The sequence below is a fragment of the Dasypus novemcinctus genome, chromosome 13 (genome assembly GCF_030445035.2).
Source record: "Dasypus novemcinctus isolate mDasNov1 chromosome 13, mDasNov1.1.hap2, whole genome shotgun sequence".
Taxonomy (NCBI): domain Eukaryota; kingdom Metazoa; phylum Chordata; class Mammalia; order Cingulata; family Dasypodidae; genus Dasypus; species Dasypus novemcinctus.
In genome coordinates this window covers 112,403,825-112,419,678 of record NC_080685.1, presented here as the reverse complement: position 1 = coordinate 112,419,678, position 15,854 = coordinate 112,403,825, and the positions used below count along the sequence as shown (strand labels likewise).

The 15,854-nt window shown below is 37.2% G+C and overlaps 1 protein-coding gene across 1 annotated transcript in view; it reads right to left on the bottom strand.

Annotated features, from left to right (window-relative positions):
- Positions 1-15,854, bottom strand: part of DNAH14 (dynein axonemal heavy chain 14) — a 499,447-nt gene that overhangs the window by 441,994 nt on the left and 41,599 nt on the right. Inside the window, exons 8-9 of the mRNA XM_058275282.1 lie at positions 15,443-15,555; positions 13,635-13,697 (exon numbers count right to left, since the gene is read on the bottom strand). Of these exons, the coding sequence (XP_058131265.1) occupies positions 13,635-13,697; positions 15,443-15,555 (176 nt within the window). The remainder of the gene's footprint in view (positions 1-13,634; positions 13,698-15,442; positions 15,556-15,854) is intronic.

The following is a 15,854-nucleotide window of genomic DNA, read 5'->3' as shown; positions in this document are numbered from 1 at the left end:
CAAAATACTTGCTTATTGACTCCAACAGCACCTCAATTGAATTATGTACCATGATCAAGTGAGATTTTTACCAGATAAGCAAATCAATTCATGTACTACACCACATTAACAGAGCAAAGAAAAATTCACATGATCATCTCCATCAAACACAGTCATCAAAACACAGCATTCTTTCTTAATAAAAATATTTCAAAAGATAGAATTGGAAGGAAACTTCCTCAACATGATAAAGAGCATGTATGAAAAACCCAAAGTTAACATATTTCTCAATGGTGAAAGGGTAATGGCTTTCCCTACTTGCTCAAGCATTTAAGGAAGAAGAAGAAATAAAAGGCATCCAAATTGGAAAGGAAGAAGTAAAACTATTTGTAAATGGCATGATGCCATACGTTGAAAGTCCTGTAAAGTGTACAACAAAGCTGCTAGAGATGACAAACAATTTCAGTAAAGTGGCAGAATCTAAGATCAACATGCAAAATCAGTAGCATTTCTGTACACTAATAATGAACAATCTGAGGAGGAAATGAAGAAAAAAGTCCATTTACAATAGCAACTAAAAGAATCAAATATCTAGGAATAAACTTAAAATATAAAGGACTTGTATATAGAAAACCATATAACATTGCTATAAGAAATCAAAGAAGACCCAAATAAATGGAAGAATATACCACATTCATAGATTAGAAGACTAAATATCATTAAGGTGTCTATCTTACCCAAATTGCAAATTCATTGCAATCCAAATAAAATTTCCAACAGTGTTTTTTAATGAACTGGGAAAGCCAATTATGAAATTTATTTGCAAGCATAAGGGACCCTGAATAAGCAAAAACACAAAATAGGAGGAATCATGCTACCTGACTTTAAAGCATATTACAAAGTCATGGTAGTCAAAACTGAATGGTATTGGCACAAGGATAGACATACTGACCAATGGAACCAAACTGAGAGTTCGGAGTTCAGAGCCTCACATATATGGCCAACTGATAGTTGACAAAGCCACTAAGCCCATTCAACTAGGACAGAATAGTTTCTTCAATAAACAGTGTTGGAGAACTGGATATCCATATCCAAAAGAATAGAGAAGGATCACCATGTCATGCCCTAGACAAAAATTAACTCAAGATGGATCAAAGACCTAAATACAAAAGCTAAGATCATAAAGCTGCTAGAAGATAATGTAGGGAAGCATCCCTGAGATCTTGTAGGAGGAAATGGGCACAAGCAGCAAAAGGAAAATAGATAAATGGGACCTCTTCAAAAATAAAATCTTTTGTGCTTCAAAGGAGGTTGTCAAGAAAGTGAAAGCTTACTCAGCGTGAGAAAGTATTTGGGAGCCACTTATCTGATAAGGGCCTAATATCCAGCATTTATAGAGAAAGCTTATATCTCAAAAATAAAGACAAACAACCCATTTTTTAAAATGGGTAAGAGATTTGAACAGACATTTTTGCAAAGAATATGTAAAAAGAATATGAAAAGATGCTCAACATCACTAGCTATTAGGGAAATATAAATCAAAACTACAATGAGATATCACCTTATACCTACTAGACTGGCAGCTATTTAAAAACAAAAACAAAAAAACAGAAAACTGCAAGCGGAGAACCTGTGGAGGAACAGGAACATTCATCCACTGCTGGAAGGAATGTAGAACGGTGCATCTACTGTAGAGGATAATTTGGTGGCTCCCCAGGAAGCCAAGTATAGAATTTCCATATGTTCCAGCAATCTCACTACCAGGAATATACCCAGAAGAATTGTAAGCAGGGACATAAACAGATATATGCACACCAGTATTCATTGCAATATTATTCACAATTGCCGAAGTTGCAAGCAACCCAAGTGTTCCTCAATGGATGAATGGATAAACAAAATGTGGTATATACATATGATGATATATTACTCAACTGTAAGAAAGAATGAAGTATTGACACCTGAAACAACATAGATGAATCTCAAAGATATTATGTTGAGTGAAGTAAGCCAGACACTAATGGACAAATATTGCATGATCTTACTGAATTGAAATAAGGATAATGAGCAGACTCAAAGAGGTAGAGTCTGGGAGACAGGTTTCCAGGAGATAGAAAGGGAACAGAGAGTGGTGAGCCAATGCTTAATCTGTACAGAATCTATGATAAGGTGGAATGGAGTGGTTTGGCAGTGGTTTGGCAGTGGATGGTTGTGTAGCAACGTAAATGAGGTCGATACTATCAGAGTGTTAACATGTGAGCAGGGTTGGGAGAGGTGGGCTGGGCTTTCCATTGAGCTGGGGAAAGTGCTAGAGGAAGGAACAGATGAACTCCGGGGAGGTTGTGGACTGTGGCTGAGAATACAATTGTCAGAGTGTTCTTTTGGCAACTATGGCAAGGAGGGTCACTTGTGCAGGGTTTCAGTGGCAAGGGGATGTATAAAGAAGGGTGCACCTGGGGAATGCCTCTATGGAATATGAATGTGTTCAAGTGGTCACAGGGTGTTATCTTAGTGGGTGGAGATTCACAAAATAACTAACAAAATATTAACTTCACATCCTGGGGAGTACTGCTATGTTCTCAGAGTAGCAAGTATCTTTAGAATACACAGGTGGTGCTTAATAAAAGAAAAAAGACCAATACAATAAGCCTTTGATATAAATGCTTATACTTATGAACCTTCTCCTTGTAAAACTGAAGTGTAGCCTAATAATATTTATTCCCTAAGAATTAGCTCCTGAAAACCTCTTTTTTAACTCAAATGTGGTCTCTTTCTAAGCAAAATTCAGTGAATAAACTCACTACCTTCCTCCTGGCATCAGATATAACTCTCAGGGATAAGCCTCCCTGGCATTGAGGGAATAATACCAAGCACCAACCAGCAGTGCATTTGAAAAAAGACCTTTACCAAAAGTGGGAGACATTAAATACAAAAGAGGTTATATGGCTAAGAGATTTCAAAGTGAGTTAGGAGGTCATTACAGAAGTTACACTTATGCATGTCTCAGCAGATCTCATTAACCACCACAGTAAACAAAGCCTCAATTGCAGATGCTCCTGAGTGCTCTAGAGACAACCAGATACTATAGGCAAGACACACAACCCAATGAAATCAGCATCTCATCAGTGGGCCCTACCTTGGAATACACAATAACCTATTTTCCCAAAGCAATAGAGTTAGACTCAGTTATAATTCCTCTACACATGATTATTCTACCCCTTTTATTTGAACTTATAATTAGCACTATTCCCATTAAATTTAAGTCCCAGAGATATAAATCTTGAGCCTGTTATTATGCCAGTTGAGCCCTGAATCTCAACAGAGTTGCAGCCAACATCTACTCTCCAGTTCATCGAGCTCACCCAGAGTAACTAACAAAATCATGAAGAACCTCCATCCCAAAAAACAAATAGTATCTACAACTGCAAGCAAAACAGTTCTTTCCATATGTCCCATAAGATCTAAGTCCCCTCTCAATCTGAAGCAAAGTGGGCATCACCATTCCAAAATTCTCAAGATTGAGGAATGAACAAACATAAGGGGGGAATACAACCATGGACGCAAGTAGACTTATTATTATTGAAGTAATAGAGGCACTTGTAACAGTGATATAAAGATATTGGTTACAATAGGCTCTGAGGGGCAGGGGAGGAAAGATTAGGTGGAGCATAGTGCATTTTTAGGGCATTAGAATTGTTCTGCATGATATTGCAATGATGGATATAGGCCATTACACATTTTGTCAACACCTATAAAATTGTATGGTACAAAGTATATACCATAATGTAAATTATAGACCATGATTAGTAGCTATGCTTCAATATTTGCTCATCAGTTGTAACAAACGTACCACACTGTAGCAGTTTGATACGGTTTGAATTCCAAAAGTAGATATTGGATTATGTTTGTAATCTGGTCTGTACCTAGGCATGATTAAGTTATGATTAAGGCTTTGATTGGGCCACATCATTAGGGCATTGAGTCCCCCACCCACCAAGGGGGGTGGGGGACTCACATATAAAAGGTATGGCAAAGGACAGAGATGGGGGTTTTTGATGTTGGAGTTTTGATTTTGGAGTTTGATGCTGAAGCCTTAAGCTGGAGCCCCAGGAAGTCAGCACACAGAGGAAAGAGAAGCCAGCCCCAGGAAGAGAGGAACTCTAAGCCCAGGAAGAACCAAGACCCTGGAAGAGAGGGACCCAGGAAGCCTGAACCCTGGCAGACGTTGGTAGCCATCTTGCTCCAACACGTGAAAACAAACTTTGGTGAGGGACATAACTTATGCTTTATGGCCTAGTATCTGTAAGCTCCTACCCCAGATAAATACCCTTTATAAAAACCAACCTATTTCTGGTATTTTGCATCAGCACCCCTTTGGATGGCTAATACACTAACGTAAGATGTTATTAACAGGGGAAAATATGAGAGGGGATGCGTTGGGGGATACGGGTATCCTTTACATATTCAACATAACTGTTCTGTAATCTAAATCTTTAAAAATAAAGTTTATTATATGGAAAAAGATACATTAGAGGATGGTGTAGAGACAAAAATGGCTTACCTCACTTCTAAAAACAGCAAAAGGAAAGGAAGAAACTGCCAAAAAAAAAAAAAAACTGGTCTAGGAGTTTGCAGAGCAGGGGAATGCATTATCCAGGAGTGACAGGACAGGAAGACAGAAATGCTGAAGAAAAAAACGTGAGTAAATCACTCCCACAGTTTGGAACGGAGCCCGTCCCCCACCTTTGAGGCAAATACCCTCATTACAGACTGGGACTGGCTGCTGCTAACCCAAGTGAGTGGTGATTCTTCTTCCCTGGAAAAAGGGATATTGAGTGTGAGGGTCAAGTTTGGCTTCTCTGATCAGTAAGTTTGCACTGTGGCGCCTGTCTGAAATAACCAGCCCAGAGGGGAAGCCCTACAGGCATTGTTTTGTCACCACCCACCCAGTGGAGGTTGGAGTAATCACACTCCTCTCTATGGCTGAGGGGAAGGTTTGCTGAAGAGAACCATCTGTTGGCAGACAAGGAAACTGAACCCCGGGATTTTTGGTTTCTTCACTGTTCCCTTCCCCAGGGTTTTTAGCCTGTTTGATCAATTAAACACAGGCAATTTTAAAGATCTAGAATAAGTTGAACCGTGCCGGGAATCAAAGATGTGCTGTAACACAAAGCCAATCAACAACGAAATCCTAGGCAAGAGGAAGATACCTAACATCAGAGTAAATTCACCGTCATAATCAGATGCCCAGACATTAGCAAAACATTACAACCCATACTAAGCAACAAAAAGATATGGCCCAGTCAAAGGAACAAATTAAAATGCCAAATAAGACACAGGATTTGGAACAGCTAATCACTGATGTTCAATGTGAATATGTCCCAATAAAATTGCTTTAAAAAAAAGAATACTGCCCTTAAATGTAATTTCTAATCCCCACTACCTTGCCTACCCTGGCTGTTTTGTTATTCTAGAGAGGGAGTAATGAGGAAGTATGTCAGGGACATTTGTTCAGCTGCCATTATCCCAAAATGGAGAATTATTTTTTAAAATCTTCCACACTATAGAACCATTGCAACAGTTCTAATTAAAAAAAAAAAATGAAAGAAAGTAGGTATAGCATTGCACTGGTGGGTTTCTGAGACTTAAAAATTATCAATATATCCATGACTAAGCTGAAAATACTTTTTTCATCACAAACTAAAGGATTGGGGTCAGTCAAGAAAGCACGTGAAAAAAGGGCCAAGAGTAAGCACATAAGCATTACTGGGTGAAAGGTAAGGACTGGGGTGAACTCCAGAGGCAGGCTATTTAGTTCCAACAGACTTTGCTCCAGGGAAACACAGTGCGATGCTCTGAACCACAGTGCCATGCAACCTACATTTATAATTGGACCTCCCACCATGCCACCACTTAACATACAGGAAAAAGGCCACAATAAGATGTGGAAACATATTGCCACTCACTTTTCTACTCAACAAAACCACAATGGTGTCACCACTTAGATCTCCACTCATAGCACCAACATAAGGCCCATACCAACTTTCAGCTATTAAGCAAAATAAAATGGCTGCCTAAATGGGCACTGCTGGGAGGGAGCCCTTTTCAAGAAAGGATTTTCCAGAAAGCAAAAACAATTGACCTCTCGGGGCTTTGAGAAAATGGAATGTACCCTACAGAACTGCAGGTAAGTAACTCCTAGTGATAAACCAGTTTCTGCCCAGTATCAATAGCTTACTGCAATGGGCAAACATACCATATTAATCAGTGTGTATCTGCTTCCCACTTTATAAGCACTCCCTATACAAAAATGGCTCAACATCAGCCCAGTTAAAACATTTCCTTGCTTGCTTCTGAGTTTGCCCTATATATAAGCTCCTTTTTTTTCACCTCCTCAGTGGAACTCCCTTCTATTTCCTGAAATAAATTAACTGGGATGCTTCTCAATTCATGACTTGCCCAATAAAGTGGTGATATCCTAAAAAAGAAATGTGCTATCACCAGTTGTAACAAATGTTCCACACCAATGCAAGGTGTAAATAATAGGGCAGTATGTGGGAATCCCATATGTTATACATGACTTTTCTGTAAACCCCACAACTTCTGTAATTTAAAAAAATCACCCTAAAAACATAATAATAATAATTACAGGCATGGAAATCATTAAAATTTAGAGTTGTAATGGCAAGATCTGATAAAAAAAAATAATGCATCAATTGGGATAGCTGCATTCAAGTAACAGACAATAGGCTCTCTATTCCAGCCAAACACCACAGAAAAAACCTGTGGCCGTGACCCACCCCCACCCACGAAAGTCAATTTGGAAACCTGTACTTCTACCCTTTGCAGGCTATAATGATACACCTACAATGTCCCTAGTGGGGGACTTTCAGAGAAGGCTGAAAGTAGGAGTAAGAAGCTGAGACTTACATCCCCACTGGGTGGTAACAGCAAAGAAATAAAAAATCAAGCAAGGAAATAGAAGACACACACAAAAAAGCAAATAGAAATTTTTGCACTAAAAAATATTACTGAAATTTTTTAAAAAATCAATGAATGGGCTTAACAGCAGAATGGAGGGACAGAGAAAGAAATCTGTGAACTGGAGGGCAGGACAACAAAAATTATTCAATCTGAATAGAAAAAAAGAGACTAGAAAAACAAAATGGGTAGTAGATGTGGCTCAAGTTGTTGAGTGCCTGCTTCCCATATGGGAGGTCCTGGGTTCAGTTCCCGATGCCTCCTGAAAGAAACAAAACAAACAAACAAGCAAAACAAATGAAAAAACCAACTCAGGAGAGACAATGTGGCTCATAGTTGAGTGCCAGCTTTTTGCATATGAGGTCCCCAGGTCAATCTCCCCCACCCACCCCCCCAAAAAAGCAACAGACCCTCAGGGATCTGGGTACTATAAGAAAAGATCTGGGAGGCAACTGTGGCTCAAGTGACTGGGCTCCCATCTACCATATGGGAGGTCCAGGGTTTGATTCCCAGGGCCTCCTGGTGAAGGCAACCTGGCCAGTGCAGCAAGCTGGCTCAAGCAGAGAACTGGCCCACATGGAGTACTGGCCCATGCAGCGTGCTGGCCCTCACAGAGAGCTGGGCCATGTAAAGTGCTGGCCCAAGTGGAATGCTGGGCCACAAAGGAGTGCTGGTCCGCATGGAGTGCTGGCCCATGCAGACAGCTGGCACAGCAAGATGATGCAACAAAAAGAGACACAGAGGAGAGACAATAAGAGATGCAGCAGGCCAGGGAGCTGAGGTGGTGCAAGCAACTGAGTGCCTTTTTCCCACTCCAGAAGGTCCCAGGATCGGTTCCTGGTGTTGCCTAAAGACAAGACAAGCAAACACAGAAGAACACACAGTGAATGCACATAGAGAGCAGACAGCAAGAACAAACAAGGGTGGGGGGGATAAATTTTAAAAATAAAAAATTTTTTTAAAAAGATCTAATATTCATATCATCTGAGTCCCAGAAGAAGAGAGAAAGACTAGGGCTGAAAAAATACTCAAAGATATTTGGCTGAAAACTCAAATTTGGTAAAAGATACAAACGTACAAATTCAGGAAGTTGAGCAAACCACAAACAGGATAAATGACAAATAAATTTATACCAAGACACATCAAACTTCTGAAAACTAAAGACAAAGGGAAAAAAATCTCAAAAGCAGCAAGAGAGAAACAAACCTTATCTATAGAAGAAAAAACTATCTGAATGGTAGCAGATTTCTCATTAGACATCTGTGAGGCCAGAAGAAAGTGGCACATTTTATAAGCACTGAAATAAAAGAACTATCAACCCAGAATCCTATATCCAGCAAAACTATTTTTTAATGAAGGTGAAATCAAGGTATTCTCAGATAAAGGAACACTAAGACAATTTGTTGCTATCATATGTATCCTAAAAGAATGGCTAAAAGAAGTTATCTAAACAGAAAGGAAACAATGAAGTCATAAAAGAAGGAAACTGAGAACATAAGCAATGAAGAAAGAACACAATAAACAAAAGTATTTTCTAAATTATGTTGATGGTAGAAGCAAAAATTATAACACTATCTGATGTAGTTCCCAATGTATATAGAAGTACTTGCAACAATTATTAATAGAGAAAAGTAAAGGGATGAAAGATAAAGTTGATACACTTCACTCAAACTTATAAAATGACAACTGTGATAGTTATATATATTTAATGTTATACCTACAGCAACTACTTAAAAAAGTTATACAAAGGGATACACTAAAAAATGTTATGGATAAATCAAAATGAAATTCTAAAAAATGAAGAGTTCTATAACTTTGAGGAAATTGAATTCATAATTAAATATTCTCAAAAAGAAATTTCCACACTCAGAATGTTTCACTGGAGATGTCTACCAAACATTTAAAGATGAATTAAATAAATTCTACACAACTACTTCTCAGAAAATAGATAGAAGCAAAGACTTTCCAGTTCATTTTATTACCCTACACTCAAACCACACAAGGACAGTATAAAAAACAAAAAACAAACAAAACCTACAGGTCAATATTTCTCATGAATATAAACACAAAAATACTTAAAATATAGCAAAGAGAATTCAGCAATATATAAAAAGAATTTATTCCAAGGTTTATTCCAAGGATGCAAGGTTGATTCAATATAATATATGAATAAATAAATGCAAACCCCATATTAACAGACTACAGAAGATAAATCATATGATCACAGCAGTCAATGTAGACAAAGCATATGACAAAATTCAACACCTTTCACAAAAAAAAAACTCTCAGAAAAATAAGAATAAAGAGGAATTTCCCCAACCTGATTAAAAAGCATCTACAAAAAATCTACAGCTAACACTACACTTAGATGGTGAAAGACTAAATGCCTTCCCCCCTGAGATCAGGAGGAAGTCATGAAGGTCTGTTCTCACTACTCTTACTCAATGTAATACTGGAAGTTCTAGTCAGTATTTAAGGCAAGAAAAGGAAAAAAAATCATTCAAATCAGAAAGGAAGAAATAAAACTGTGCCTATTTACAGATGAATTTATAGTCTACATAGAAAATCCCAAGGAATCTAAAAAATAAAGAAACAAAACTCCCAGTACTAGTAAGTAATCCCAGGAAGATCTCAGCATACATGATCTACTTACAAAGTCAACTGTATTTTTATATACTAGCAATGAACATGTGGATATTGAAATTAAAGATACAACACCTTTTACAACTCAAAATAAAATTAAATACTTAGCTGTAAGTCTAACAAAATACTAAAGGATTTATATGCTGAAAACGACACAACACTGACAGAAAAAATCAAAGAGGATCAAAACAGATATACCATGTTTATGGATTGGAAGAGTTAACATAGCAAAGACACCAATTCTCCCCAATTTGATATGCAGGTTTAACTCAATTCCTATCAAAATGCAACCAAAAATTTTTATGTATTTACACAAGATTATTCCAAAATGTATATGGAAAGGCAAAGGAACTAGAATAGCTAAAACAATTTTGAAAAAGAAGGATAAAGTGAAGGGAACCAGTATACTTGATTTCAAGACTTAAATAGTAGGAAGTGGGTGTGACTCAAGCAACTGAGCTCCTGCCTACAACATGGGAGGTCCCAGATTCGGTTTCTGGAGCTCCTAAAGGCCACGAACAAGGCAGCAACTGACACAATGGGCAGGCATGGTGAGCTGACACAACAAGATGATTCAAGAGACTCTAAGAAAACATGAGAGACGCAACAAAGCAGGGAGTGGATGTGGCTCAAGCAATTAGGTACCTCCCTCCCACATTGGAAGTCCCAGTGCCTCCAAAAAAAAAAAAAAAAAAGACCAGTGCATAACAGACAGACACAGCAAATGCAAAAACAATGAGACGGTGGGAATAAATAAATAAATCTTAAAAAAAAAAAAAAGACATATAGCTACGGTAATCAAGAATGTATGGTATTGGCAGAGGGATAGACACAGATCAATTAAACAGAATAGAGAATTCAGAAATATTCCCCACACAAATATGCCCAACTTATTTTTCACAAAGGTGCAAAAGCAATTCAGTGGAGGAATGACAGCCTTTTCAACAAATGATTCTGGAGCAATTGAACATCCAGAGGCAAGAAAATGAACTTCAACCTAAGTCTCATACCTTATATAAAAAATATACTTGAAATGAATCTAGCAAAACATAAAACTATAAAACTTTTTATAAAAGTTCAGGACCCAGGACTAGTCAAGTTTTTTTTTTAAAAGATTTATTTATTTATTTATTTCTCTCCCCTCCCCCCCCCACCCCAGTTGTCTGTTCTCTGTGTCTATTTGCTGTGTCTTCTCTGTCTGCTTCTGTTGTTGTCAGCAGCACGGGAATCTGTGTTTCTTTTTGTTGCATCATCTTGTGGTGTCAGCTCTCCGTGTGTGCGGCACCATTCCTGGGCAGGCTGCACTTTCTTTCGCATTTGGGCGACTCTCCTTATGGGGCGCGCTCCTTGTGCGTGGGGCTCCCCTATGCGGGGACACCCCTGTGTGGCAGGGCACTCCTTGCGCGCATCAGCACTGCACATGGGCCAGCTCCACACGGGTCAAGGAGGCCCAGGGTTTGAACCGCAGACCTCCCATGTGGTAGACGAACGCCCTAACTGCTGGGCCAAGTCCGCCGCCAAGTTCTTAAACTTGATACCAAAGATCCATAAAATGAAAAACTAATAAATTGGACTTGATCAAAATTCAAAGATTTTTCTCTGGGACTCTGTTAAGAGGATGAAACGAGAAGCCACAAAGAATTTGCATGATTCATAGCCAGCAACAAATCACCTTCCTCTCAACCCTTTACCTCTACTCCTTGCTGCATTCATCCCTGTCAATATGATATCACTTTAACAAGAGGAGCTCAGTGGAAAGCCTTGGTTTCCTCATTAGAGCTCTCCCAGGTCAGTGAAGCACTGAGGTCACGGAGTTACTTTTTGGCTTCAAGCAGCAAGTTAACTAGCCTAAAACCTGGCATATAATAGAAACTAAATAAGTATTTATTTAATTAAGCAAACAAACAAAAAACTACAGGCAGGGAGAAATATTTATAAACCACATATCAGACAAAGAACTCATATTCATACTACATAAAGAACTCTCAAAACTTAACAGTAAAAACAATCAATCTAATTAGAAAATGATAAAAAGCATGAAGAGACATTTCACTAAAGAGAATATATGAATGGCAAATAAGCACATGAAAAGACAACCAATTTCATGAGTCATTAGGGAAATGCAAATTAAAACCATGAATTATTACTATTGGAATTCTGGAAACAAAAAATAATAACAACACCAAATACCGCCAAGGATGTGGAAAAACTAGATCACTCATACCTGGCTGGTAGTAATATAAAATGGCACAACCACTCTGGAAATTTGGTACTTCTTTCAAAAAAAACTAAACATGCAATTACCATATAACCCAAGAATTGAGTTCCTGCACATTTATCCCTGAGAAATGAATTCTTATGTTTATACAAAAACCTGGAAATGAATGTTCATATCAGCTTTTGGTGTAATAGTCCCAAATTGGAAACAATTCAAATGTTCCTCAATGGGTAAATGGTTCAGGTGTGGTATATTCTTCCCATAGAAAACTGGTTAGATATGAACTATTGATACATGCAGAAACCTGGATGAATCTGCAGAGTGTTGTGCTAAATGAAAAGAGTCAATCCCAAAGATTACATATATATTGTATGATTTTATTTATATAACATTCTTGAAATGACAAAATTATAAAAATGGAGAACAGATTAGTGGTTGCCAGAGATCAAGGAGAGTATGGGATGGGAGGGAAATGAGTGTGGCTTTAAAGGGCAACATGAGAGAGTTTGTGGTAATGGAAATGTTGAATATATCAATGTCAATTTATCCTGGTTGTGATATTATACTAAAATTTTGCAAGATGTTACCATTGGGGGAAGCTGGATAAGGGGCACACAGGATCTATTATTTCTTACAGCTGCATGTCAATCTGTAATTATATCAAAAATTAAAAGTGAAATCATCTATCTTGGATTACTTAATGACTCCCCTTTTTGGCCGAAAATTATATGAGGGGTTCTTAACCAGGCATATTAGTCACCCAAAGGGGTCCTGATGCAAAATACCAGACATCAGTCGGTTTTTATAAAGGGTATTTATTTGGGGTAGAAAATTATAGATACCAAGCCATAAAGTGTAAGTTACTTCCCTCACTTAAGTCTTTTGCCACATTCTGGAGTAAGATGGCTGCTGACATCTGCGAGGGTTCAGGCTTCCTGGGTTTCTCTGGGCTCAGCTCTTCTGTTTTCTCCACAAGGTCAGCTGTAGACTATGAGACTCTCTAGGCTTTGCCTCTCTCCACAAGGACGGCTGTAGACTATCAGGCAACTGGCTCTCTCCCTCCCCGGGGCCTCTGCCATGTCTAAGGAGCCATCTCTATTCCTCTGTGCTCCTTTCCTGTGTGTTCACTTCCCAGGCTCCAGCTCAAAACTCCAGCATCAAAGCCCCAATATCAAAACTCCAGCATTAATACTTCAACTCTCTTCTTTTTCCATACCTTTTATCTGTGAGTCCCCACCCCTTGGTGGATGGGGACTCAATGCCCTATTGATGCGGCCCAATCAAAGCCCTAATCATAATTTAATTAAGTAAATATGAAACTTCAGACATACCAGTTTACAAACATAATCCAATATCTATTATTGGAATTCATAACTATATCAAACTGCTACGCCAGGGATCTGTGAGCTTGAACTGAAATTCAAAAAAACATTATTCTTGTGGAGACATGTTGGTGCAGGCATGATAAGTTTATTAAATAATACACAATACAGTGTGGACTTAGTAAGGGGTTCATAGTTTTAACCTGACTGGAAAAGGGGTCTGTGGAACAAAAAAGGTTAAGAACCCCTGAATTATATCAAATGACCAAGGGAACTCATCAAGGTTTTTCTTAGCACTATGACTTCTTCACAACACCAAATGGTATACTGGGAAATAGACTTAGTCTTATAAAAAAACAAATATGGCTTAATCATAAGGCAATGGAATGTGACTTTCCAGTCACTTAATTAAATGCACATCTGCCTGCATACTGCATTTTAAAAATATGGCTTCCTTTTGAAAAATTTTAAACATACTGTATAACAAGACTTACCTGCTCTTCTCTGTCTTAATTCTTCTAACATTTATTTTCCAGGTAACAAATGATTTGTTAATTCTGAAAGGAAAAATACTTCTTATATTCTAGATTCATAAATCATGTATTTATACAGAATAAAGTAGTAAAAATTTAATATTTTTAAAATTCTGTAGAATATGTTTCATCGATTAAGAATTATCTAAATTACGTACTAAAATGCTATATAACTTTCTCCCAGGTACACTGATAATATATGTCATTTTTAAATTATTTAATACTTATGTTAAATAATAAAAATGTCTTTGTAATTTTAAAAATATAAATTTAAAATCAAGAAATACACTGTGAGAAACCACTTGAGGAGGAATTGAAAAGTTCCCATGGCGATTATTTATCACCTATACTTTCATATATACACATATATTGCAGGTCTACCACCAGTGCCCATAACATTGGAACAGAATAGATACACAATAAAATTTTGTCCATTAAATGAGTAACTTCTCTGCCACAAAATCAAGCACTTCTCTTATAGAAAAGTTCCTGAGGTCCTCAGTTATTTAAGCTATTTATAATATGGAATGAAACATTTAAACTATTGCTCATCTCTTTTCCTACTCCATAGCAGATAGCAACAGACCATAAGAAAAAACAAATAATGGAAAGAAAACAAAAAATTATAAGACCAGATAGAAACACTAAAAGTAAAACAGTCTGGGACCACGCTATAAAGGCTCGAAGAGTTTCAGGAATCATGATGTGATGCTATGCGATGCCATGCGATGCAGATGCAGGCAAATTTTTAATGATGATTGTGGCAGTTTGAGTCTGTTTTGGACCCCAAAGAATCCCTCCTTAAAGCTAAGCCATTTCTGTGCATGTAAACTGATTGTATTTGGGACCTTTTGATTAGATTTAGTTAAGGGACTTTCCTTTTTATTAGATCACTTCAAGCGGGCATAAAACAGGGAGGGTCTTAATCCTCTTACTGAAATCCTTTATAAACAGAGGAATAAAAAGCTGCAAATACATTTTTAAAAAGTGGCAGATATAGAGAGGAGTCTCCAGAAGTTTAAATTAACATATCCAGGAGGAAGAAATGCTACAGATGGAGCAGCCCAAAGCTGATGCAAAGAGGCCCAGAGGAGAGGGAGAGACTAGCAGATGCCATCATGTACCTGATCACTCACAGTTGCAGCCTGGGAAGAAAGCATATCTTGATTTGGATATTTTCACAGTCTCAGAAGTGTAAGTTTTTAACCTAAATAAATTCCCATTGTAAAAGCCAATCCATTTCTGGTATTTATTGTTCCCAGCAGCTTTTAGCAAACTTCAACCTTGAGTCAACCAGTTCTCCCCATCTTCCTTACTCTGATTTATTTTCCTTCACAACATTTCATCTCTACCTGACATTTTACAAATTTATGTGTTTATCTGTCCCACTTATTATTATATAAGTTCTTTGCAAACAGACGTTTGATCAATACAGGAGCACTAGCATCTACAGTAATATCTGGTTCATGATAGACTATCAATAAATATTAATTTAATGAGTAAATAAATGCATGAATAGCAAAATTTAAATTAAGATAATGTTTATGTTTACTTGACTATAAAAAACTATTTTTATAATATTTATCCAAAATAGTTAAAAGTATAGTTTTAATAATTAGATAGGTAATTATCTATCTTAAAAAATTTTGTGGAATACCCCACATCCCCATAAATATGATGTTACTGCAGAACAACCCAGACGTCTAGGTAATTGCTATTTCAAAAGGATCAAGCTACAAAATAATTAGTTTCTTTTTTATTTATCTCACCGGAAACTTGAAAATATCTTGAATTGCTGTAATAAATAGTAACATCTTCTTTCCCATAGCCATTCTAAAACAGGTAAGATTTCTATTTCATTTCTATTCTCTATTTTAACAACCTGCAAATATAAAGTGCAAACATGACTTTTATTTCTTAAAGAAATATATGCTAGTTTCAAGAAATTAAGAAAGTCTATATTTAACTCATAAGTATTACCTTTAACCTTGTTCTAATGTGAACCCTCAGCTATGCCATCTATACCAAAACTTGATTTCCCCTCATACACTACTTCTATACTTGCCATTTTCTAATGCAATTTCTTGTGCTCCAACAGAGAAGATAAAATTCCTCCTTACCCTGAAATATTTTTCACAAATAACTTAATTTTTGAGTCATATAATTTTCATAATTTTTTAT